This window comes from Topomyia yanbarensis, chromosome 3 (assembly GCF_030247195.1).
Source record: "Topomyia yanbarensis strain Yona2022 chromosome 3, ASM3024719v1, whole genome shotgun sequence".
NCBI classification, from domain to species: Eukaryota; Metazoa; Arthropoda; class Insecta; order Diptera; family Culicidae; genus Topomyia; species Topomyia yanbarensis.
In genome coordinates, this window is record NC_080672.1 from 392,452,780 (window position 1) to 392,478,323 (window position 25,544).

Here is a 25,544-nt window from a genome sequence, read left to right on the forward strand (position 1 = left end):
GATACAGTACAGTACGGACACCAATATATTATATATGAGCGCTTTCACACTTGCCCGGCACAGTGTCTTATGCACCTGGATCGAAAAGGTGTGAATTTTGCTTTATACTGTAAACTGGTTGAATGTGTTTGTTTTTGAGAAATCGTCAGACCGTTGCCTGTCCGGGGTGTAAACGGGACGTGACTGCGCCGGCGTAGGGAAACTAAGGGTGAAACCGGTCACCTTTATTTTATACAAACCTACATGAAGAAATTCTGAATGACTTGCTTGAAACTGAGAGCGACCGTGACCGAGGAAAAAAATGTCTTATACTCCAACTTTTATTTTATGAACACTCGATTTTGTAATTAGGCAATAATAATTCCCAATGGGGAAATGAAGTTTGATTTTTTGTGTTTCGAATTCATCTCATCAGTAACCAGCACCAACTGGGTGTGTAGTTAGACGATGTATCTAAACTAGTACCCAAATTAGCACTAGTTATACATAAAAAATCCAAGCAGTTCACATGACACATGTGAACGTCTAAAGCAACTGGCTTGTCCTGAGTGATGTCCTGGGAAGCAAATGCAGAGGCTCTGGTTTGCTGAGAAGAAAGCGAAAACGAACTCTTGTCTTTTGGCTACGCAGGTTAAAGCCAGGCATTATGCAATATTCAAAAAAAAAAATAGTGCTAATTTGGTTACTAGTTTAGATACATCGTCTAACTAGACACCCAGTTGATGCTAGTTACTGACGAGATAAATTCGATTTTGCAAGTTTATATTCTGTTACTATGTTTTAATTGCCACAAGGTTCTACTGTATCGATTTTGTTGGCTATTTTCGGCAAATTTGAGACTAAGAGAAATGAAAGCAATGAAATTGAAAGACGGATTCTAGAGCGAATCAGTTATAAACTTAGAACGGAAAACTAGGACTAGGCATGCTCATATGGACATGATCGAAAGGAAATGTGAGGAATTCTTTGCCCTCTGCTAAGTAGGAATTGGGCGTTGCACCCAAGTCAACCGTATGGTCTATGGTAGAACATAACTCATCATCATGTTTTACCGCCGATGCCGGCCGGCAAAGAATTTCATTGCTTTCGTTTCTCTTAGTCTCAAATTTGCCGAAAATCGTCAACAAATTCGATAAAGTTTATATTCTTTTAGCTTTAATTGGAACTACATCTGATATCAGCCAAAATGTTCACTCTTGGTAGTTTCTTCGATTTTGCGGCTGCTTTTAGTTGCTATAGTGATCCTGCATTTCATGTCCCGTTTACCCCTAGTTCTCCTATATTTTTCATCGTCAATTCTGTGTGATTCTCCCACTGTACGAAGCATACAGCGTTCTATGTGTAGTAGTTTTCGATGTTTTCTGAAAAGTAAACACGTACCTTTAGGTTATATCTTGGGTTACACATATTTTCACTTGTTTTGCGATAGTCGAACGTAAATTGTAACCGATTTGATAATGGATGAAGAGTATCTTATTGAATTGGTGTGTACATATCCGGTTCTTTATGATTTATCCCACGCGAAATATATGGATGTACGGTATAAATCGGAGATTTGGAAAAGAATTGGTGCAGAGTTGGGTCAGAATGGTGAGTCAAAAAAGGAAACAGTTACCAAAAACTGCCAAAAGGTGCCTTCGCAAAGTCGTTCCAAGTCGTTAAGCGGACCCTACACGGGACAAGGATATTGTCAATAAAAATATTGTCAAGACTGCTTCAATACGTCAATCTCATTTGATTTCTACATGATCAATATTTTCAAGATACCCTTACACGATCAATATATTGATCAATAATCGATTTATTGACAATATTCCTGCACGTGCAGGGTCCGCTTTACGGAACGAGAAAAACAGCAGATGAAATAAAATTTTCAAAACAATGAAGCAATCGTTCCGGAATCACTTTTCGAAAGCATCTTAAGTAATTGTCGTTTCTCTTCCGGTTCCGCCTACTGCGTAGTTGCAAAAATGGCCTTAGCTCAAGCGAATTAAATTAACACAACCGACAATCCGCGGCAGATTTTTAGTCACAAAAGTGACTTGAAAAATAACTTGACAAATCCAATATTTAAATTTCAGCGTCTATATGTAAATCCCGCTGGAACAACATTAGAGATCAGTACCGGAAATCTTTAAAGAAGGAAGCTATCAGAAGTGGACAGTCTGCGACTAAACTTCGTCCATACAAGTATAGAGAATTATTAGGATTCCTCAACGTATCGTACCAAGAAAAAGGAACTCCCGACAGCCTCGGAGCCGCGGAAGTAAAACAGGATAGTAAAGAAGAGTTCTGTGGCGATGATGAATACGAAAAGGATCCATTATCACAACATTGTTACCCGAAGCTGTTCCAACCTCACAACCTTTTAACTCCGGAACAAACATTAACAACCACACCACCAAAAGAAATTCTAGCACGAAGAACAAAGACTCCATCATACTTGGACAGAAAATCCCTAAGCCATCACTCCGATGAAACGAGCTCTACGCTCGCCACTCGAATGATGGACTATATTGTCAGCAAGGAACGTTCTGCAACTGCCGAGCCACATCCTGTCGATGCGTTTCTAGCAAGTATTGCCCCGGTTTTAAAATCGTTAGATCCTCTAAATTTAAACCGGGCTAGATCTGAAATGTTTGCAGTAGTTCAAAAGTATGAATTGGCCATGCTGATGTCTACCAGCACCGAAACGTCACCTACACGACAGGCCGTTCTCGATTCTCCATCCAATTACACTATAGAACGGCTGAACAATTCGTCGCCAACGCATACCGAAGAGATGCCGGATATAGTAAAGGAAAACATGTTTTGACTGGAAAAAAATTGCACCAATAGTTGTTATCGACTGAAATAAAAATATAGACTAAACTTATTTTTTTCTCTTTTTTATTTAGACTACATGCAGTAACATTTTCTTTTTTACATTTTAACGACATTCGATTAGCTAGAGATTACTGGGTAGGGAAAGTTATGAAAATTTTGAGGCAGCATAACTACGAATCACTAAAGTCCACCTACATGCCTCCCGGTAAAGACAGACTTGCTCCTCCTTACCGTGAGAACCGACTAAGCCTACCTAGTCGAGGTCTAAGCTCGACCCCCATCAACAGAAGACAAAAGTTAAGCCTGTAAGATATTAAGCCCGTTCTAATGACCCTGCCACTTTCCGATCTGTATCCTTCACATCCTTGCTCTCACTTGAGTACTATGGGTCATTCATTAAAAAGTAAAAACAATAGACTAAACTTAAATTGAAAAAATGTTATATTTCTCCGTAGGGATAAAATTGGTTTCAAACCATTTTTGTGCGCGTGGGGCACCAAACTTAGCTATAATAAAACAAGGTATTAGCGAGTCGGCTTAGTCTGTTCAGATTAAGGTGAAGATATGTGGAAACCACGTTGCTAGGCACCGACTCGCTTGTTTACATTGCGAAAAACTGAAATCTGAAGTGAAAATTCAAACGTACAAATGAGAGTTTCCGAACATTTTCCTTTGGTCATCTGCACATTGGCAGAAAATTTGAAGTTTTGTTAGTAAACGATTAAAGTTTCGCGAGTGTTTTTGCAGTTGTGTGTGAAAAAAGTGCATTTGAAAAAGTGCAATGAAAACGAGAAGAAGAAAAATAAGAGTGTTTCTAAAAGAAACCCCAAGTGAAGATTTCGCACAAAATAGGAGCTACAGATGGCATTCCGTCAAAAACTCGGATTGATTGTATAGGAAAATGTTCTAGCTTCCTTAAGTAGCAGTTTCGCGGCACGCCAGCAAGGTTAGTGTGTTGAAAAACGTATTTTTATATTTGCTCATGATCAGTTGGATGCCGTGGTCGATCCAGCGATTCCGGTTGGAGCGTGGCTTTCGGTTCACTGGTGCCCCGACGACCCTATACTGGTGGTTTGTCGTGTTCGATGCTACTCGGCGTAGTCCCCGACGCGTGCCCCGACGACCTACCGTCGATGATGCGTGCGCTCAGTCTAGTCCCCGGAGGTGTAGCTAGCCTACTGCAGTCGCACCCGGTGGTTTACTTTATCTCTCTTCCTCAGACTGACTTGTCAAGTGCCATGGTCGGTCCGGCGATTCCAGTTAGAGTGTAACTTCCGGTTCATCGGTGCCTCGACGACCCGATGTCGTGTACTGCTACGGTGCTGGTCGTTGCTCCTCTCGCCAGCTTCGTTGCCGCACTGACATGATCTCAACGATTGTTCTGTTCACCGAGTCCCATTTTTCTTTGTCTGCACATATTCTTTTGACAATATTAGTCATGTTAACGTCCTCACCGACAATGGTTCTCATTTCGTTTCGCTCGTGCTCGAATCGCGGGTATTCGAGGACAACGTGCTCAGGCTTTTTCTCTGCATCTTCGCACGCGATGCAGAACGGTGAACTCGCCTGGCCGAACCTGTTCAGATACTTTTCGAAACAGCCATGACCAGACAAGAAATGTGTCATGTGGAAGTTCACCTCACCGTGCGCTTTGTTCACCCACACCGACAGGCATGGAATTAGTCGATGGGTCCATCTACCATTTGCAGCGTTATCCCACTGATGCTACCACTTGATTAAGGTGTCAGATCGGGCTCGTTTACGGACTCCTCTCGTGCCTCGATTCCTATAACACTCGCTATCTTCTTCGAGTAGAAGGTTTATGGGAATCGTTCCAGCTATCACGTGGGCTGCCTCTGACGAGATAGGTATGCGCGACACCCGGCTATCAACCTGAACGTGCTGTTCTGCCGAGATGTGTTCCTCTTCATCTGCAGTGCCGTCACCCAAGCAGGTCCTGCATATCTGAGCACCGATGTGGAGACACTCGCCAGTAGTCGCTTTTTACTACCGCTGATCGCCGAATTGTTGGGCATGATCCGAGATAGTGCCGAGATCACTGTTACGGCCCTCCCGCATGCGTGGTCGATGTGGCTATTGAAGCTTAGCCAGTCGTCTATCATCACTCCCAGTTGTCTAACTTCCCGCTTTGAGTTGATGATATATATGTATGTGTGTGTCATTTAAACTCACAATTTTCTCAGAGATGGCTGAACCGATGTTCACAAATTTAGTGAAATTAATCTGAAAGGTATAACGCTCCCATAGGCTGCTATTGTATTTTTAGTTAATCCGACTTCCGATTCCGGAGTTACGGATTGAATAGTGCGATCACACAGCAAATGCCCATATAAACAGGTTCTACCATTATGTCCAAATGATGTAAAATGGGTACAATATTACTCTAGTTTGAGGGTCTGGATCACTAATGATCTATCAAAGCAGCTTTGGCCACATTGGCCACCTATGATGCCTCCGGAGAACTCGCCAAGTTCCTAAGCTAATATCACACCTATTCCCCAGCGAATTCTCTACCGATTTTTACAAACTTGATTTCAAATGAAAAATACAGTAATACCATTGACTGCTGCTGAATTTCAATCGGTTCGGACTCTTGGTTCAGGAGTTACAGGATGGTTAGTAAGGTAAATGTAAATCGGTACAATTACAATCGCAATACCGCAGAGGCTAAAAACTATTGAAATGGTTACCAAATTACTTCAATTCACATGTCTAGATCACTGATTACCAGTCAAACATTCTTTAAATATATTGTCCACATTGACGATTCCGGAAGTCTCGGATTCCGGGCATATTCCACAATTAAAGTCACATCGGTTCTTTGGTGATGACTGAACCGATTTTCTCAAACCAAATTTCAAATGAGAGGCAACAATTGCAGTTAAGTCATAGATACAGCGTACCATTTTGGGACGAGGGAAACAATCGGAATGTGATGACGATCTTTCAGGTTCTTGAAAACAGTTTGTAATGCTGGTCCACCAAGATGAAGTAACTTCGCTCGCATAACCTGTTGATCAGTAATACCATACGCAGCAAAGTAGCATTTTAAGGACTCCCTCCAGGATCTCCATTCTTTCGCCAGCTTGCTTGTTTCAATCTGATTACACCTGGAGGCTGGCACCGGACGTGCTTCTTCCATCTGGAATTGAAACAAACACAAGTTTCTTTTAGCAATCACTCCAACTTCCACGCAACGGATTGAGTTCTTTATGAAAATCCCTCCTGATTTCCATTCATTCATGGAAAATTCTATCAATTTTCGCATTTTCATCCAGAGGTGGGAAAATACCGGTTGAGTACCGGTACGGTAAACCAAATCTCCACACGTGTTTCCTTTACATTGCGTGCGGTCTTAGCGTTGGTTGTGTTTCAGACGCGAAACCCAACCGAGTTTCGTTTACAAAGCACCGCGGTTAACGAAACCAAACTTCGGTAGTGTATTCGGGTTGATGTTTATCGGCTATGCTAGTGCTGCTAGTATTTTTATTGTGAATTCTAAACAAATTTCTTTTGCGTATAATATAAGGCAGAGTGTATGTAAGGAGAGTGAAGACAACTGTCATGATTATCCGTCAGTGATATTCCAAACGAACAAACGACCTGTCAAAATACATGAATTTGACTCGTTTGGAATGACACTGACAAATAATAATTGTTCCAATTTTGACAGTGTCGTCACTCTCCTTATACGCACTCAGATATAAGGTATCTTCTCGGTAATTGAAAAAATGTCTTCAGACATCTTTCTGTTCAAATAAATTATGTTCGTTGTCATAAATGGCGTTTCTTAACTCAATATTGCGATATTTTCATAATGATTTATCATCAGGAAATTTGCAATATGGGTATATTTGGTATGGGAAACTGCCCAAAAATCGAAAGTAAAAGGAAATTTAATGGCCTCCGCTATTTTTATATCTAAGATAGCAGATCAAAATTTAAGATGACGGTATATTCAAGATATTCTGTCATCTATTATAACGCGAGATGGACATTTTTAATATAAGAAATATGTCAAAAGATCGCAAAATGATGCCCCTGCCGTCATTTAAAATCTGATATGGCGAGCTATATTCGATACTACTGACATTCAATAACGTTTTAATGGTAAAAAATCATGATACAAGGGTATTTTTGATATCAATAAGTTGTCTAGAGATTAAAAATTGTTATTCATCGCCAATTTGCATCCCAGTATGATGTTATTTTCACGACGATTTAGCATTTAAAAGCATGCATATTTAAATAGGAATTTAATTCCAAGAAAACGAGATTTGAATTGCGTCGTAAATTAGAAATTCAAAATGGCGGAATTTTTATTAGTTTGGTGTACGCCATCTTGGTTTTCAGCATTGAAACAAACATCAATTGTTGAACTGTTAACAACTGCTCAAAACCAGCCAATATCGATATTACCCCATCGACTCTCAACAACTAATTGAACTCAATTCAATTGTTTATTTGGCAGCTTTGCACATTAATTTACTGATTCTTCTTTTAACCGCAGCACTGTGTATGGAAAAAACTAGGTTCGGTTTTCTAAATCCGAACCGAAACCGCTGCTAAGAATACATCAACACAAGTAGAAACTCGTGCACACATGTAAACGGTGACTCGGTTTGACTTTAGAAACTGAGAGTCGATTGAGGTTTTGACTTCGTTTACCGTGTGAACGAAATCAAAACCGAATACGATGTGCATCTCTCGTTTACACGTGTTGAGATTTGGTGAATGTACGTACCAGTTGGTTTTCTTACCCACCTCTGTTTTCATCACGCAATGGAAAATTCTTTAAATTGCGTCTCTCCGAAATTAACCTCACCGTGGAAAATCTTTATGATTTTCGCAAGTTTTTTGGAAAACCCCGCAGGATTTTGTCATTGCATGGAAAACTCCTATCGGTTTTCGCAAAATTTCAGGGAAACCCAACTGATTCCCACTACCGTAAGATTAACTTACAACTATCTACGATGCTTTGAGTCAAATTCTCAGAATTCATGTGGCTGTTATACCGCCATTTTGCATTGCCCGGAATTTTCACGCATCAATCTTTCCCATGAACGGGCTTTTTACATTTCTTACAAAAGAAATGTATAGGATTCGCTCAAACTTTGAAAACCTTTTCCGAGGCCCGAAGGGCCGAGTCTCATATACCAATCGACTCAGCTCGACAAATTGAGACAATGTCTGTATGTGTGTGTGTGTATGTGTGTATGAAATCTTAATGAAATTAGTTTCAAATGAAAGGCCTAACGTTGCCATTTGACACTATTATTTTTGATTTTCGATATGTTGTTTACTTTCTGAGATATGGGCGATTTTGTCAAAACACAGCAGGTTTTTTGCGAATAACTTTTGAAAGTTACAATATTGCCCAACAAACTTCACATTTATAGGAAGGTTGTTAAAATACCTTTCTAACAAGCTATAGATTGTCTAAATCCGTGCACGAGCGGCGGAGATATTAAACATTTTGTATTTTTAGTCCTCGCTTACCAATTTCCACTAACTAAAGATGAAATTGTTTTATACAGAGTATTGCTTTACTGGTGTTTTAGGGGCAAAACTAAACCGATTTTGAATATCGGGGTATGAAAACACATCTACGTGATTCAAGGAATTCGATGTTGAGAACATTTTGTGAATTACCTTTATAATAAATTAACTATTTCTCAAAAATCAATATATAAGTTCACTTCAAAGACAAAATAATGTGTTGATAAAGAAACAGTGAGTTCTAGTATTTATCTCTTGGATAAGGCATTACGTTCAATCATGAGGTAAATGTTGGATGGTATATCAATACACAGATCAACAAGTAATTCACCTAGTAGTGAGATAAAAGATTTCTCATATAATTATACTCGTGGCGTCACCGAAAGCAACTGTATGTTTGAAGCCCAAAAGTCTAGCGAAAATTTAGCTCTTTTCCTTTTACTACTCACATTAATTATGACAAGAATGAAAGAAATCAATATATCATAATAATATACCTATAAAAATAATGTCACTGCATTAACCATCATTTGCCATTCCTCACACGCCCACACCCATCTCTCTCTCCTTCTCTCTCTGTCTCTCTCTTTTATCTCATCTATCTAGCTATTTCTGTATCCATTTCTAAGTTGTGTGATAAGATCTTCTGCCAATCTGAAATATTTATTAATTGTAATTGCGAAGGTTTGAGAAAACAAAACTATTTTTTGTCTGCTGCTACATCAACTCAATTTTAATTCAATTGTATTCAAAGCCTGTATCTACACTATAATTAAGGAAATTCATGGCTATATCCGAAAAATATTTGGCTTAACTGAGTAATATGAAAGTTTGACGATGAAAATTTTCAAAAGAGACATTCCACGTGAGATATGTAAACTATTCGTATCTCTATTGAATTTTGAATGAAATATATGCTCAAAGATTGAAAGTTGAAGCCAGCAGGATTGGTCTTGCCATCAACGTTTCGAAGACAAAATACATGAAAGGAAGAGGTTCTAGAGACGACATTGTGAACCTCCCACCCGAGTTCGGATTGACGGTGACGAAATCGAGATGGTCGACGAATTCATGTATTTGGGCTCACTGGTAACCGACGATAATGATAACAGCAGAGAAATTCAAAGACGGATCTTGGCGGGAAATCGTGCCTACTTTGGACTCCGGAGGACGCTCCGGTCGAACAAAATTCGCCGGCGCACGAAGTTGATTATCTACAAGACGCTGATTAAATCGGTGGTCCTCTACGGCCACGACAGCTGGACTATGCTCGTGGAGTACCAACGCGCCGTTGGAGTTTTCAAACGAAAGGTGTTGCGTACCATCTATGATGGCGTGCAGATGGAAGACGGAACGTGGCGCAGACGAATGAACCATGAGTTGTATCAGCTGCACATTCGTTGTATTGGTACGAACTTTCATGAAAAATAACGGATCAAAGACCAAAAATATCCACAAATCAGATCCAGGAAAAGAAGTCTCCCAAAGTACCCACTCTCGATGAGGGATGCAACTGCAATGTGTCTTCTAACTTATCGTCGTCCATATTTGGATATACTGAGTAGTTTGCACCATTTCTTTTTCACAGTATTGGTCTGTATAGGACTTATTTATCCATATTTTCTGCACGAGAATTCGGAACGAAACAATATGAAAGCTATGAGGATGAATGGAAAGAGACTGCATTGCAATCAACTGAATGCACGGCTTTTATGCTATCGACATAGCCTAGACATTTCACACTATTTACTTCAATGCAAATAAAAACTTTGAAATATCTACCTGTCTCATTCACGAATCGCATTCTCCCTGTCGTTCTCTGTTCAAGGGGCTTGAAAGCACATGTGACCTTGTCTCACTTTACTATATTCAATTGCGTGTTAAAATACTGGACCAGTAAATTCTATTCTGTACATAAATCTTTTTTTCGGGAATATGTGACCAAAAAGTAAATTTCGAATTCCAAAGCAAATTGAACGTTCCAGGTTCCTGATAAATAATTAAGGTCCAACAATAAAGTAGAAACACCAGATAATCTTAAAACGACGCCGTCAAGTAAAGAAGCATGAAAACAAAAAGAATAAAACCAAAAAAAGATGGAAGCCCTAGAAAGTCCATTGCATATTTATTAGCCTTTTCTCAGAAGATGGGATTTTCAAAACATTTCAAAACTTTTTGATGCAATGGTTCTTAAATTCGTACAATCCGGTTTATTCATTTTCTTAATTCAAAAATGTTTTTAGCTTCAAATATATGACCGCTTCATTTTAATTAATTATTTCATACCGTATCTTTTTATTCGTTTTGTTCATCTGCGTTCATTTTACTTATTTTATTCGTTTCATTCTTTGGATTCACTCTGATCAGTTTATTCATTTTGTGCATTTTTCTCATATCATTCATTTCATGATTTTCATTGTATGCATTTTATTCATTTTTTCCAGTTTATTCATTTTGTTCAGTTTCTTCATTTTAATAATCTGACTACTTTTTCAGTTTCAATCATTTCATCAAAATAATTTATTTGATTCAATTTATTTCTTTATATTAATTTATAACCTTTTACCATTGTTCAATTTTTCATTTTAATCAATGCATTTAATTCTGCCAATTTTCTTCTTTTTATTCATTTTATTACTTCAGCTCATTTTGTTTATTTGATTCGTTTGTTTTATTTATGCATTTCATTTATTTTTTACTTTATTCATTTTGTTCATTTGATTCGTTTGATTCATTTGATTCATTTGATTGATTTGATTCGTGTGATTCATTTGATTCGTTTGATTCATTTGATTCATTTGTCTCATTTGAATCATTTGATTCATTTGGTTCATTTGATTCATTTGATTCATTGGATTCATTTGATTCATTTGATTCGTGTGATTCATTTGATTCATTTGATTCATTTGTCTCATTTGAATCATTTGTTTCATTTGATTCATTTGATTCATTTGATTCATTTGATTCACTTGATTCACTTGATTCACTTGATTCACTTGATTCATTTGATTCATTTGATTCATTTGATTCATTTGATTCATTTGATTCATTTGATTCATTTGATTCATTTGTCTCATTTGTCTCATTTGCTTCATTTGATTCATTTGATTCATTTGATTCACTTGATTCATTTGATTCATTTGATTCATTTGATTCATTTGATTCATTTGATTCATTTGATTCATTTGATTCATTTGATTCATTTGATTCATTTGATTCATTTGATTCATTTGATTCATTTGATTCATTTGATTCATTTGATTCATTTGATTCATTTGATTCATTTGATTCATTTGATTTATTTGATTCATTTGATTCGTGTGATTCATTTGATTCGTTTGATTCATTTGATTCATTTGTCTCATTTGAATCATTTGATTCATTTTATTCATTTGATTAGTTTGATTCATATGATTCGTGTGATTCATTTGATTCATTTGATTCATTTTATTCATATCTTTAATTTTATGCATTTCATGTTCAGTTATTCGTTTTATTTCATTCAATTTGTTAGTATGAGTCAATTTATTCTATTAATCTTATAACTATTTCTAAATATAATCTTAATTTTTATTTGATAACCTAATCTAATTCGATTCGTGTATATTATAATTTTGGTTTACATTAATTTTTCTACTCATTTCATGAATTTAAAAACCTATTATTTCATTTTTTGCTTTGCTTTTTTATTTCGTTCGTTTTGTTGTTTTCTATAATTTTAGAATTTAGATTTTATTCGTGCAAGACTAGAAACTGTTTTCATCCCACCTCTAGTTGGGTGCCTACTTCTCGTGAGTTCTGCAAACTAATCCAATAGTGAAATGTGTAAGAAATGTCTCATCTCACTGCAAGGTGGATTAAATCGGTTTTTTTTTTCAACAATTGACTTATAGATTACAGTCGTGCTTCGCTGGTTGGACCACACCTCTGTCCAACTAACGAATTTGATTCGTTAGTTGGTCTGACTGACAGATGTCAAAAACTCTCCAAAGGAGACGTTAGTAGTGTAATTGCATCTATTCACATCTCTAATAATTGTCAGATTGATTGTCAAAGTAAATTTGACATTCAGATGCTTTTTAGTTGGACAATGGTCCAACTAGCGGAGGTCCAACTTAAAAGCCCTCCAGTTAAAAAATGTCCAGCCAGCGAATCACGACTGTACTGATAAATAATCTGTTGCCACCTAGTTATTTATCAGCAATACCTTTTTTCACAATAAACTATTGCTGCTTACCATTTTTTTGCAATTTTTTTTCACCAAGTCGCCAGGTTGTTGTATCGCGTCCTTCTCGCTCGTCCCCCCGATCGTTCTCTCTGCTTTCACTACCACTCGTTAAAGCCAAGATTTATTATCTGAGAGGTGGTCCTATTTTTCATTGCCTCATGACTGTTGATAAAGGTATGCCTAATATGCTACAATGCCATTAGTTCTATTTTGAAAGGTAAAAAAAGAAAATGAATACACCGCAAACTAGCCCCGGTCTCCCCTATACTTTTTTGTTTAAAGTTAGTCAGCGTCTATTTTCGTGGTAGTCGTTGGGTACGTGGGAAGTGAAATAAGAATGTAAAAGACATTTCCACAATTTTATTGAACAAAATCAGCCAATGAATCATAGTTTGGATAAATGAGAAAGGAGCAATTGCATCACTAGGTGGATTAAAACAGGTTTTATAACAGTAAATTCAATGGAAATTTACAGGTTTGATAAGAACTGTGATAGTGCCACACAATGACAAAACATCTGTGGATGTCAATTTTATCCAATGATGATCTGGTTCGAGATTCATTCAACAGCAGCGACATAATTGCCGCATCATGTCCTAGGGATCTTCTTCTTGGCCACACTAGCACTAGAGGGCTCTAATGATGTGCTGCGATTAACCATTCTCATAATACCGCTCTCCTCTAAAGCCCAGCTCGGCTCAATATCAATGCAGCTGTGTTGCAATATTCAGTATGGATGTTTCAATATACCTACTTATTGAATACCTTCCATATTTGGTCGGTGTTAAGTCAGACCGGACTATGTGACAAAATATTGATATCGAGAAAAACGAGTTTAAAGTTTCAATCGCAGCATCCTTTACATTATGATTGGAAATTTATTTTTGCCATAATTCTTGTTTATTGTTACATATTTCAAATCTGGCAAACGTCGAATGTAGCTGACGATATTCTTTATCCAGAGCTATCATTATCTCATTTTTTGATGTTTTGCGACTTAGTCCGGTCTGACTTAACACCAACCATTTGGAAGAGTGAAAATTAAATTATATACACACGAATTTCTCTAACACTATTCTGTTGCTACTGAGCCCGATCAGAAACTTATAACAAAAAACTATCAAAACTACATCCCCCCGTTGATACTTGTTACAACTTTGTTATTTTAACTACTAAGACCTCACTTATAACAAAACTTGTTACAAAAATTGAATTTTTTTGTAATCTTGTTATTTCATACTGATCGGGAAGCATGAGTATTTCACGAAAAAAGTCGTCACCGTGGAACCTATTGGTCCTTGAACTAATGAAGAATGTCGTTTGTCACACCTTTGGAAAAGAGCACCATACAATGAAACCTATTTTGTATCACAGCATCGCATGCATACATTTTCCTCCCAATCTTAGCCCATAGGTGACCCTGAACTAGTGACTATAGTGAGCAAACATCCACCTTCTGCAGTCGGTTGAATCTTCACTTTTCGGATCATTATGCAAATCTATTCTGAATATTAAATTCACAGACAGCGAGACGCGACTCTTCACTCCATCATCGCTCGCAAGATAAATGGGAATTTACAAAGTGTTCGCTTAGTCTGAGACACTTCTCCGATACAAATGATTTGCCTATTTCTCAAGTGTGAATTTTATCTAAAATGCAAGGAGGAGCAGTTTGAACGATTGAAGGAATTTTCTTGCATATGTTAATAGTAGCGGCTGGTTTTTTACGTGTAAACTAAAAGTTCAGACTGACGAATCAAATTACATTTCGGGGGCTAGTATCGCGGTTTGCAGTAGGTAGCAATGGTTGGCTCAAAAGTTGGAGTGGAGGGTCTTCATCTAGCACACCGTCCGTCGAAGATTCCACCGTTTGGCAAAACGTTTAAAACCGCCTGTGGTCTCTGAAAACCATATCAGTCGTTTCTAGTCATCGAGGTTTTTTGAACATTTCTTGTCGTTTAGCCAACAAGCAAACATCGTCGAAAATGTACAAACAAATGGTGAGTGATGGTGATGCTAAAGGAAGTAGTCGTGTTGGAGTTCGATAGGTTTTAGATAAAGTGACGAAAGAAACATTAAATGTGATTGTGCACTGAACTTCGTAACGTAGTGCTTTGTTGAGATGGAATTCAAAGTGCTTCATCGTGTACAAATGCAAAATGGATGTTTCGCATCCAGTCGAAATGTGTGGAATCTCATCAACATTGTGCTAAGATCCATTCCAATTGAAATCAGATACAGAGAAATATTGTGCTTTTTTAATCAGACGCGGCTGCCTAATCCACATGATTTCCTCGTCGATTGTTGAAAAGTTAATGTGTACAAATGAATCGTCAGATCAAATATACTAAGTATAGCAAAATCGGATTTACGACTACCCAAGCCACCAAAAGCTATAAAACAGAAATCTAAAAGTTTGGACACTTCTATTTCCTTCTTTACATACTCTTTGGTGGTCAGGGCAGTTCAGTGGATTGCTGTCCATGGGGAGAAAAACTAATTATCCTCATATCATTCCAATGTGCTTTCGGAATAGTGGCATGAAGTTGAATCCGGCAAAAATGATATTTTTGTTGTGATGTTGGAGACGAAAATTTTGCTTCGCTTTCCATAAGTACAGATTGCTTGCCTAATAACGTATTTCGATGCTAATTTCGACGTCAAAATCCAACGTTATATTTTTAGTACTCATAAGATAGTTGAATTTGAGAGGTACAATTTTTTTACAAGGCTCCCATTGTTTCACTTCTGTTATTTGTTCCAGTGGGTTAACTGTCCTTTACTTGCTAATAGTGCTGTCGACGTATGTCTCCTTAGTGTAGACACAATCAATCTCAGTGTTAATAACATTTTCAGAAAAGACGCATATTGTTTGGCTGTGATGATTTCTGGTGATGATTTCAAGAGGGTTACTATTGTGGCGGATATTAGATAACAATTTAAGAGGATCGCAATACTTAAATAGAACGAATCTGTGAATACAGTGAAGGCCCGATTTTGTAAGCGAGAAAAAGCTCGTGACTTAGATGGAAAGACAATTAGTTGGGTTTTTGCCGCGTTATTGGATATTTTACATTCTTCAGATAGTCATTAAAAAAATTGAAAATATTCAAGCTTCATTACAGTCGATTACAAATAATTATCAAGCTGAGACAGAAATGTTAGTATCATCACAGAAAAGTGATTTTTGCATCCTGCAGGTAGATTTGGAAGGTTTAGAATTGAAAATATTATAAAGGGTTGTAGCGACATTTATTAGATTCACAAGATACCTGTAAGGTACGATGGGAAAGATAATTTTTAATTATCTTTATTATGTCAATTGAAAAATTGAAATCCCCACAATTTTGTAATTAATCCTTTAACACTGCCGAAAGCTTTTTCAGTGTCTCGAAGAGCAACTCTTGAATTGAATTGGGTCATTAAATGAAGAGTGAAATTCGTTTTTTATTACATATACGGATTGTGCTTATTTTTCTAAATATAGCAATAAATATGTTCAACACTTCAAACTTCAGAATAATTTATAATCGATTTTCTACGAAAATGTAAACACGTCTTCGTTTGACACTGTCGTTCATCCTTGACAGTGAATTTGGCCACATGGGTTAGCGTTTTTGATAGTTATCCCAATAAAAAATAGGAATCAAGGTAGTTCAATGGAAGGTGTGGTCGTAATAATTCAATTTTATAAAATAATTTGTTTTGTTATTTTGCGCACAAACTAGTGAAAAAACCGTTTGTATGTTTAATGTTAGCTGCATCGGAAAAATAAAAAAACTGGATATGGCTTAATGAGCCGGAATTTCAAAAACATTGAAGATCCATTCCATAATTGTTTTGAAGGAAATTAAACTCCTTCCGTTCTTATTCTTCAGCTGTGGTCGAATTTGAAAAGCAGAAGCTAGGTACCATTCAAAAATTACGTAACGTTTGGTGGGGGGAGACGGTACGACAAAATATGACATGTTTTGACATATGGGGGAAGGTGAGTAAGAAAAATGGCTTCTTAATGTTTTTTTCAAGTGGGATTTTCTGAGTTGAGTACGATTTTTCATTACTTCGGTTTTCTTTGCAATTTCACCATGCAAAAATATACGCATGAAACGTTTCCAAATTTTGAATTAAAAATGACCGTTTGGTCAAGCAAACTTTTCGCAGGTTGCTACCAAAGCATTATCTTTTCAGACGTGGCCCATGAATGGTTAAATGGGTATTAACGACGCTTACATCTGTCAATGTCATTCTAATCAAGCACGGGACCTGCTTAGGGGCTATGCATAAATGGCGTAGCATTTTGGGGGGTAGGGAGGGTATGCCAAATTTGTGACGAAGTTTGACGAGGGGGAGGGTGTCAGAAGTTGTGCGACGTAGCATTAAGTTACTTTTTTTGACGGGTATCAAAACCCATTGATTAGAGAAAACAATTTAATGTTTCTCCATTCCCAAGACAAATAAATTTAAATTCACACAAATTACTTTCCATGCGGTTTTTCATGAGGTAGGGTAACCAACCAATTTTGGACCCCTAGAGGAAGTGAAATTACGTGAACGTCAAAAAATATTTGCTTGCCTATGTTTTTTAATGCAATAAATGCACGAGTCTGCTCCAAAACTACTGTTCTTGAAAGAAAACTGTGAATGGATGTTTTATACATTAACATAAACTCGAAAATGACATTTCTTCACAGCATGAATTTTTAACATTTCGGACCCTTCCACGCTAATTTGGACAGTGTTCCAAGCATATTTTGGACACACTGAATGTGACTGAATATATTTTGGAAACAGTGAAGTTTATTCTTCACTTTTATAACTTTACGCTTGTCCGGACATGCCGTAGACTCAGGTGATTCGCATTTCTAATGCCAAAAGACCCTGACTCCTACGGTAGCAGACAAAAGGTTAAGTCGCCGGTGAGCTCTAAGCTTGCATATATGATCCTTCCACGCTTTTCTAAACTTTCTCCCTTCAACACCTTGCTCTCCCTTGAGTACTATGGCTCTAAATATTGAAAAATATACTTCACTTTCCAGTCCCTTGCTAATTAAATGCCGAAAAAACTGTTGACAAATTGACTCAATAGGTCGTTAACAAAAATGGTTAACAAAAAAATGGTAAAAATAGAGCTAACAATAATATATTTCGTGTAACAATTCATCTGTAGCAGTATTATGGAGTAACATCCTCAAGCGGATGATAAATCAAGGTTCAGATTTCGTCAGGAATCTTCTTGTACTAAATATTAATTTTTTTGTTTTCGAGGTGGTTTCTTGTTGTTCTTTCTAAGCTCAGTTTTTCTTTGTTTCTCTTCCATTACTTTCCTTTTTTCTTCAGTTTTCGGCTTGTTGTATTAAACTGCTCGGCAGAATGTTAAAACAGCAGGACTACGTCGCTTGAATCGTGATGTTCCTGTTCGTGTGAGTGTTTCAGGCGATTCTAGGAATTCAGTAAGCACACTCTTATTATCATTATTTAGCTGTGATATGTCTCTTAGATTTGTCAACACATAGCTCGTCGAATTCAACAAATTCGAACTACAAATGTTCTTCAACATGGATTTCAGAAGTCTCCTCTTTGGTCATATTATGGTCTTCAATAAAATGTTCCTCAATCGTTTGATTTTCGACATCCATTGGTTTGAACATTTTTAAATAATTTGACCATAAAGAGCAGGCGACCTACCGTTACGAAATTTTTCACTTTTTGATTATTCTAATTCGATAAACAAATAGCTGTCAAGATAGAAAGTCGAGGGGTGTCCAAAATAAGTTGATATCTATTTTTAAGACATATTGTGGACACCATTTATTTAAGATTTTTTAGATAAATCATTACGAAGAAACCTTTTCAAACACGTAACATGCATAATACCAAATCGGACAAACTAATTAAATCGATAAAAAATATTATAATTGTACATTTAAATCCAATTTGAAATTGTATCATTTCCACCGGTTCCTCTTGGCTATCGTTGAAACATGAAACTTTTTCGGTGATATTTTTGAAAACTGTGGATTCTGTTTAATTTTAAACAATTAGAGATGAACTAATGATATTGAAACTTAATAGACAACCCAAGGAATGTAATTGCTGCATCAAACCAAACAAATTCAGAGAAACTTGGCAGTGTAGGAGGCAAATACATTAACAGGGTCCAAACTATGTAGGGGTCTAAAGTAGGTTGGTTACCCTAAATTTTACGATTCGTGGACTTACAAGCTAGCAAAAATACGAAAATATTCAGTATGCGGATTCAACTTGCTACATTAGTTAGCTAATGTTGCTAACTAGTAGACTTAGTTTGGTAGCTGAATTAAATTTTCTCTTCGAATTCAAGTTAATGAAATTTTGTAATTTTATAAACGTATGCTTCTTAGAATCGTTTCCAGCTGCAGGATTGTGAACTGAGAGAACTTCTCTTAATTCAAATTCAAAAGAAAACTATCACAATATATGTGTCATGAAATGGGCTTATTTTGTACGCAATTTGCTGTTAAATTGAAAAAGTTGATAAATGTCGTCAAACATTTTGAAAGGACATGTATTCAAAATAATTGAAAAACATATGTATTTTTTTGTCATGCTCCCGCCACGTTGCGCAGGGGGGGGGGGGGGGGGGTTGGTAAATACTTCGTTATTTACGAGCGGGAGGTTAGCATTTTGTGACCAAATGTTACGAGGGGGAGGGAGGGGTCAAAAATGGATTAAGTGCTTTTGACAAGTCTCGTGCTCGATTGAGATGACACTGACAGACAAAATGTACACGCTCGTATAATATAATTCAGCTAATAAAAACCGTAGTTACTCGGAGACTGAGTAGTGAAAATCAGAATAATCGTGGTGATTCCTGACCAATGTCTGATTATTGTTCGGGACATTGGACACATGCCAATGCGATTTTGTTTCTGCATGTTACTCATTTTACGGGATGTTCCACTTTTAACGAAATTAAGTAGGTATTTACTCATTTTTGAGTTAATACCTACTCAATTTCGTTAAAAGTGGAACAACTCATAGAATGAGTAACATGCAGGATGAAAAATTTTATTGACCTTAAAAATTTTGTCCAATGTTCCGTCCAATCATCAGATATTGGTCAGAAATCATCACGATTATTCTGATTTTCACTACTCAGTCTCCGAGTAACTACGGTTTTTATTCGCTGAGTTACATTATACGAGCGTGTAAACAAACCGCTGAGATGGCAATTGAAAGTATTCGTTGAAGAACACCGCGCGCCTAGCTCACCTTTTCTCGATCTCAGGGTCGGCTACCGTTCTCGGGAGGACTCACTGTACTTACCACTTATAAACTTTAGTCAAAGCGAACCAATGTAAAACCATCCGACAAAGAAAAGGGCTCTCTTATAAGAATGAAAATAAAAGGTATATAATTTTACAATTTATTTAGCGGTTGAATTTCGGCGCCGAAAGAAACACGTTGGGGCCCGTCGACGATCCAGCATAGGGGAGACAGAAGGCGGAGGTAACGTATCTGAAGCTACTTCACGGCCAGTGGTCGCTATCTGTTCTACGTAACGGACGAAACGACTCCCAGTGGAGATTTTAGCGTCCTTTGTCGGCGTGGCAACGGCAAGTCCCACATAAAAGGATGTGCGCTTCCTTTTAGGTGGCCGTAGCATATGCCCAAACTTTTACCGTAGCAAGGTGCTCACGTGCACTTCTGAGTGGAGCTGGTGGTTTGATGGTTCCACGATGTAGCAGCTTATCTTCGTATAACTTCAGAGCGATCCTGTAGGAAACCGATAGCGGTGGAGGGTGGTTCCGGGCCAGTATTACCGTTGGGTTGTTCTTATGCCGAAACCATTGGGCCATCGGCCCCCACCGTTGCACTTCTCCTACTCTGTACTGTCTTTTTCACGAACTTTAGACTTTTTGATCTTAAGCGCTTTGTAACTCGATCCAGAAAAGAGGTTTCAGCATCTTTAATGGGTATGTAAACAAATACAACTGCCTATTTAATGTGAGGAAAATCCAGAACAGAGCCTAGAGACCACATTGCCAGGGGGACGCTGTCTAGCAAGTATTTCGTACCCAGCTGGACCGGATCTGATTATCACGGTTAAACAGCAATAAATAAGGCCTTGTACAAATATGTCAACGACTAGTACACGAAACATGCGAAACCGCTTACCCTATATTCTGATTTTGGGGTGAAGTAACCAAAAAAGTGCTGGACCGAGGCGAGATGTTATGCACGCGCAAAATTTATGTGATTTGACAACCACAGCCTACCCCTGCACATCGCATGCTAAAATAGTAACTGAGCTACGCGGTATGTACGCGAATGAGATCCCCGGGCCTCAGTTGTGTTCATAAATGACACTGGAGACAACGTCACTACCGAGCAATATCTAAGGCTCTTTGCTTCCAAATGTTGTTCCTCAAGATTTGTAATATCTTTGGTTTAAACAAGATGGGTAATAAACCATACGGGCATTGCAGTAATCGATTTATTGAATACGTTGTTCGATAGACGAATTCTATCGAAAAACGGTAATGCCGGTGGGCTGCCTCGTTCTTGCGATTTGACATCTTTGGAACTGTTTTCTGCTGTACGTTAAATCCATTATCTACACCAATGCTTTTCAACAGGGGGCTAATTCACCCCCAGGGGTACATCAGATTATGAAATTTCCGAGTAAATTTAAACTTTTCCAAATATTTCCATCGAATTTTTCACTCTTTAATATAGAGACCATAATTTGATGGAAATATTAGGATTATAAGTCGAAATTTACCCGGAATAATTCATAATCTGACGTAACCCTGGGGGTGAATTCACCCCCGGTTGAAAAACACTGGTCTACACCGACAATCAGCAAACAACTGATGAGCTCAAGGATGCAACATGCCTACCTTTTCTGAGGCTGTAATTTTTCTGCCTACATTCTCCTTTATCATACGACACTGCTGTCGTTCGCTAGTGCAGGACGCCCAGCGCTGTACGGCAGCCCGTAAGCAAAGCAGTAACATGACAAAAAGTACCCACCAGACGCGAGCGGTACAGCCTTTACACTTTTAAATATTTGTAATCTATTTAATATGTTTAATCACAAACAACGACAATGAATGCGGTTCATTTACGCCACGACCGGCATCAACGCTTTCTACCTTTGACTATGTAGAGAAAAGTGTACAAAGCGAGAGAACAAACTTTACTACGCCACACTCTCACCGAGCATTCGGAGCACAGCAGCAAAACAAAAATGTATTTACTGCTGTATGGAAAAGTATACTCGGTTTGGTTACCGTTCTGGCAAGAACAGTAGTGATGCGTCGCTATAGCGGGCTGTACGGCTTGTCCAAATGTAAATGTACTGGAAAAAACGTCGTTTACCGGTACCGTTCGCATCCCTGGATGTGCTAGAGGTCAACATTGAGCGCGTTATTCACAAAATTTCTCCGGTCGTTCTCAAAAAGATTACCAAAATTAGACCAAAAAAATGGGTTTCGCAAAACGTATTCGCGGTTGACATTTGACTAGAATTATACACTTAGTTGAGGTCTGCAATTGCCCGCACGGCCGAGTAACCAGTAAATGTTTATACTGATATCTCAGTTGTTTGCTGATTTTCAGCGAATTATTTCCCAAATGTCAGCAAACAATTGTAGCTTTTAATGAGATCTCAGCGAAATATGATCTTGTCGAGTGCTCGGCTGTTCAAATGTCGGCAAAAGTCGCAAAAAATGCTGCGATTCGGCAGAAATAAATTTGCAACAAAGTTTTCTCAGTTGAACCTTGAAGTTTGCGCAAAATATAAAAAAAAACGGTCATAAATTCTGTAAAACGATTTATTCTATAATCGAATAAGTTTTTAAATGATATACTACTTTTCAGAACATTGAAATGCCAAAAATCAAACAAAGTAATAGTACAAACACACTTTAAACATTTTGCTTGAAAGTATTCGGACTGGTTCTTGTATTTATTGAACAAAGCATTCATTTAGCTGTTTTTATATACAAACCATTACTTTTTGTTCAACTGTCATTTCGTAATCATAAAAATGCCCAGAAAAAATCACGATTTCGACGATTGAGTCCGACTCCCGTTGAATATTGTCGTAGTTATTAAGGTTGGACAGAGAAAGGGTAGAATTCGCAAACGAAAAAAGCAGTTTTTATCCACACAGTATGTCAGTTCTTCATAAAAATCAATCAGCAGTACTGTAACAACATTCTACATACGCTGATAGATTTTTATGAAGATCTGACATACGGTGTGGAAAAACTGCTTTTTTTGTTTGCGAATTTTGCGCATTCTCTGTCCAACCTTAATGCCGTTTTTGCTTGACCCCGAAACTGATTTAACCCCAAGTTGACGTTTGAAGCTGAATCCGAATAAAGGCGAAAAGTGCAAAGACGGATTTGCTAAAACGACAAATCTTGATAAATATATGATTAGGGCGTATATGACAATTCGCTATGCTGTTAGCCGAACACAGTTCACAGCAGTTAAAGAAAGAGAAACGTTTGGACGTTTTTGGAAATTGTCAAAAAACGAATAAGCGCATTTCAAAATTTCATTTATTAGAACTCCATTTAGGTTATGGACATGTTTTACTGTTTTGCGATTAACTTTCGAGTTGTGTTCCATATTGCACGAAACTGACGAGGACGACTTTACTGGCCTACATTACTCGTTATTTATCAAATAATTTTTGTATTTTTTCTTCAACACCCACCATAGCTCATCGCACTGCTGGTGGCGGCAACCACAGTCTCAGCAGCTCCTACGCCTACTGCAGATGCCGACGCATCCGTGCTCAATCAAGAACTGATTATCAATGGAGATGGCAGCTACGCGTTCAGCTACGAAACTAGCAACGGAATCCAGGGCAACCAGCGAAGTAGTGACGGCATTAATGCAGTAGGTGAATACTCCTACACCGATTCGGACGGGGTAGAATACCGGGTGAGTTATGTAGCCGATGAGCATGGTTTCCAGCCGAAGGGTGATCACCTGCCAGTGGAACCACCGGCACCGGAATACGTGATCAAGATGCTGGAAGATCTGCGCGCCACCAACGATAAGGAGTTCGATTTGGACGCCCTGGATGCGGCCATTGCGAGGCTCAAAGCTACGCATGTTTGAGTACCCGCGCGGTACGATGAGCGTTGATAGGTTCTAAGTTTATAGAATGTTGTACATATTTCACAAAGGGCTAAGTTGGTTAGTGCAATTAAACATACAAGAATTAAATTTTTCCCATACTTGATCACGAAGAAAGCCCCGTTCGGTCGTACCATACCAGATTGGACTCTTTAAAAGTGAGATAAAAGTGCACGTTTAAGTCTAATCATCTGGAAGTGTTCATTGGATCTGTTTGTTATCACTCAATAAACAAGTGCACCAAAGGCCATATGATTGGAAGTGAATGTGCACTTTCATCACACTTTGAACGACGAAAATGAATGTTTCTATTTCATCAGATGGTTACCAACGTCAACAACTTGAGATATAATGCAGAATGCTAGGGTACTGCGTACAAAAACGGATGACCTGTTCGTCGCTGTTCCGGATGGTGAGCATAATGTTATTGTTCTTACTGAGACGTGGCTGAACGATGAAAGCAATTCGCTTAAACTGTTTGGTCGAATGTATATGGTTAATCGCAACTCTCGTGACACAAGCAGTGCTGGAACAAAAGAGATGGGGGTGTACTCAACGATGTGTCCAATCGATTGTAGTCCGAACCAAAAACCGATATTCTCTGCAATCTCGAACAACTTTGGGTAATCATAGGTATACATGATACTAGAATATCTGTGGGTGTTGGCTATCTTCTTCCCGATTTTGCCGATGACGTGTTATTCAGAAGCACATTGACTCCCAGGCAGTTCATTCACTATTAGGAGACTATAATCAACCTGGTCTTGTTTGAAGAGATACTCATTTAGGGTATGCTGCTGTCCATGCCCCTCCTAAATCGACCTTCTCGAGGTCCAATATTGCGTTATTGGACGGGATGTCTTTGTTAAACATGCAACAAATGTCAACGGCTACGAACCATCGCAATCGAACACTGAATCTTCTGTTTGTTAACGAGGAAGCTTCCTTAATCTGTACTGTTTCGGAAGCACACGAGTCATTAGTTGTTATTGATTCACATCATTCCCTGCTACTAGTTTCGCAGGCATGGTCACGGATTTGACTGAAAACAGAGAGTATAAGCCGACTTCACTGGGTTTCTTAACTCACTGCAGACAATTGACTGGATGTCCTTGCTAAATCATGCAACTGATATTGACTTTGCAGTAGAAAGATTTTCGCTTCTCCTAAAACAGAATTTCAGTGGAAATGTTCCTGCACATCGTTCACAACCAAAACCACTCTGGTCAAACCGATGACTACGAGTACTAAAACGCTCAAAGGAAGCTGCTCTCCGACATTATACTAATCAACGCAACCCATGACAAAACAGGAGTTCTAACACGCCTGTAACAACCATAAATCGTACAACCACTTCCTTTGCTCTAGGCACGTTCCTTGCGATTTCATGAAGCTAGGAAGTATTCGTTTTCCAGAAGAAGACGCTTTTGTTGCCATAAAAAGTTGAAGACTTCAGTGTCAGTTGATCCATATGGGATTCCAGCCATTATTATACGTTGATGATATTATGATACGCGAGTGCATTGTGTGTCATCTTTAACCAACCGCTATCGCATGTGAAATTCCCTGTGCATTGGAAAAAGTCTGTCACGTTTCCCGTTTCCAATAAAAGAGATAAATAAAATATTGCAAATTGTAGAGGCATAACTTCTCTTGGTGCTGGATCTAAACTGCTCAAGATCTTAGTAGGAAATTTAGCTCCGTTCATTTCGCATTTCATTCAAAACATAGAAAATGGTGCGCAGGTGAGGTCCGTATATACTGTTGTGAAAGCGGTTTTTGATTGTATTCATCATTCTCTGTTGTTGGCAAAAATTGAGCGGCTCGGAGC

General features: G+C 38.1%; 2 protein-coding genes across 2 annotated transcripts; both read left to right on the plus strand.

Annotated features, from left to right (window-relative positions):
- Positions 1–1,348: 1,348 nt before the first annotated feature.
- On the plus strand, positions 1,349–2,875 carry LOC131689719 (uncharacterized). The gene is made up of 2 exons (XM_058974991.1): positions 1,349–1,590; positions 2,082–2,875. The coding sequence occupies exons 1-2, from the start codon at positions 1,458–1,460 to the stop codon at positions 2,813–2,815; spliced, it is 867 nt and encodes a 288-aa protein (XP_058830974.1). The 5' UTR covers positions 1,349–1,457; the 3' UTR covers positions 2,816–2,875.
- Positions 2,876–14,409: 11,534 nt separating this feature from the next.
- On the plus strand, positions 14,410–23,836 carry LOC131692203 (cuticle protein AMP1A-like). Its single transcript, XM_058979117.1, has 2 exons — positions 14,410–14,574; positions 23,291–23,836. Exons 1-2 carry the CDS (start codon positions 14,560–14,562, stop codon positions 23,693–23,695), a joined length of 420 nt encoding a protein of 139 aa, XP_058835100.1. The 5' UTR covers positions 14,410–14,559; the 3' UTR covers positions 23,696–23,836.
- Positions 23,837–25,544: the final 1,708 nt, after the last annotated feature.

What these genes read in the sequence shown, in the direction of transcription:
- LOC131689719 (XM_058974991.1), top strand. Translation starts at nt 1,458, where the DNA reads ATGGATGAAGAGTATCTTATTGAATTGGTGTGTACATATCCGGTTCTT. An exon ending in TGCAGAGTTGGGTCAGAATG is followed by an intron (nt 1,591 to 2,081) that starts GTGAGTCAAAAA and finishes TTTAAATTTCAG; the next exon opens with CGTCTATATGTAAATCCCGC.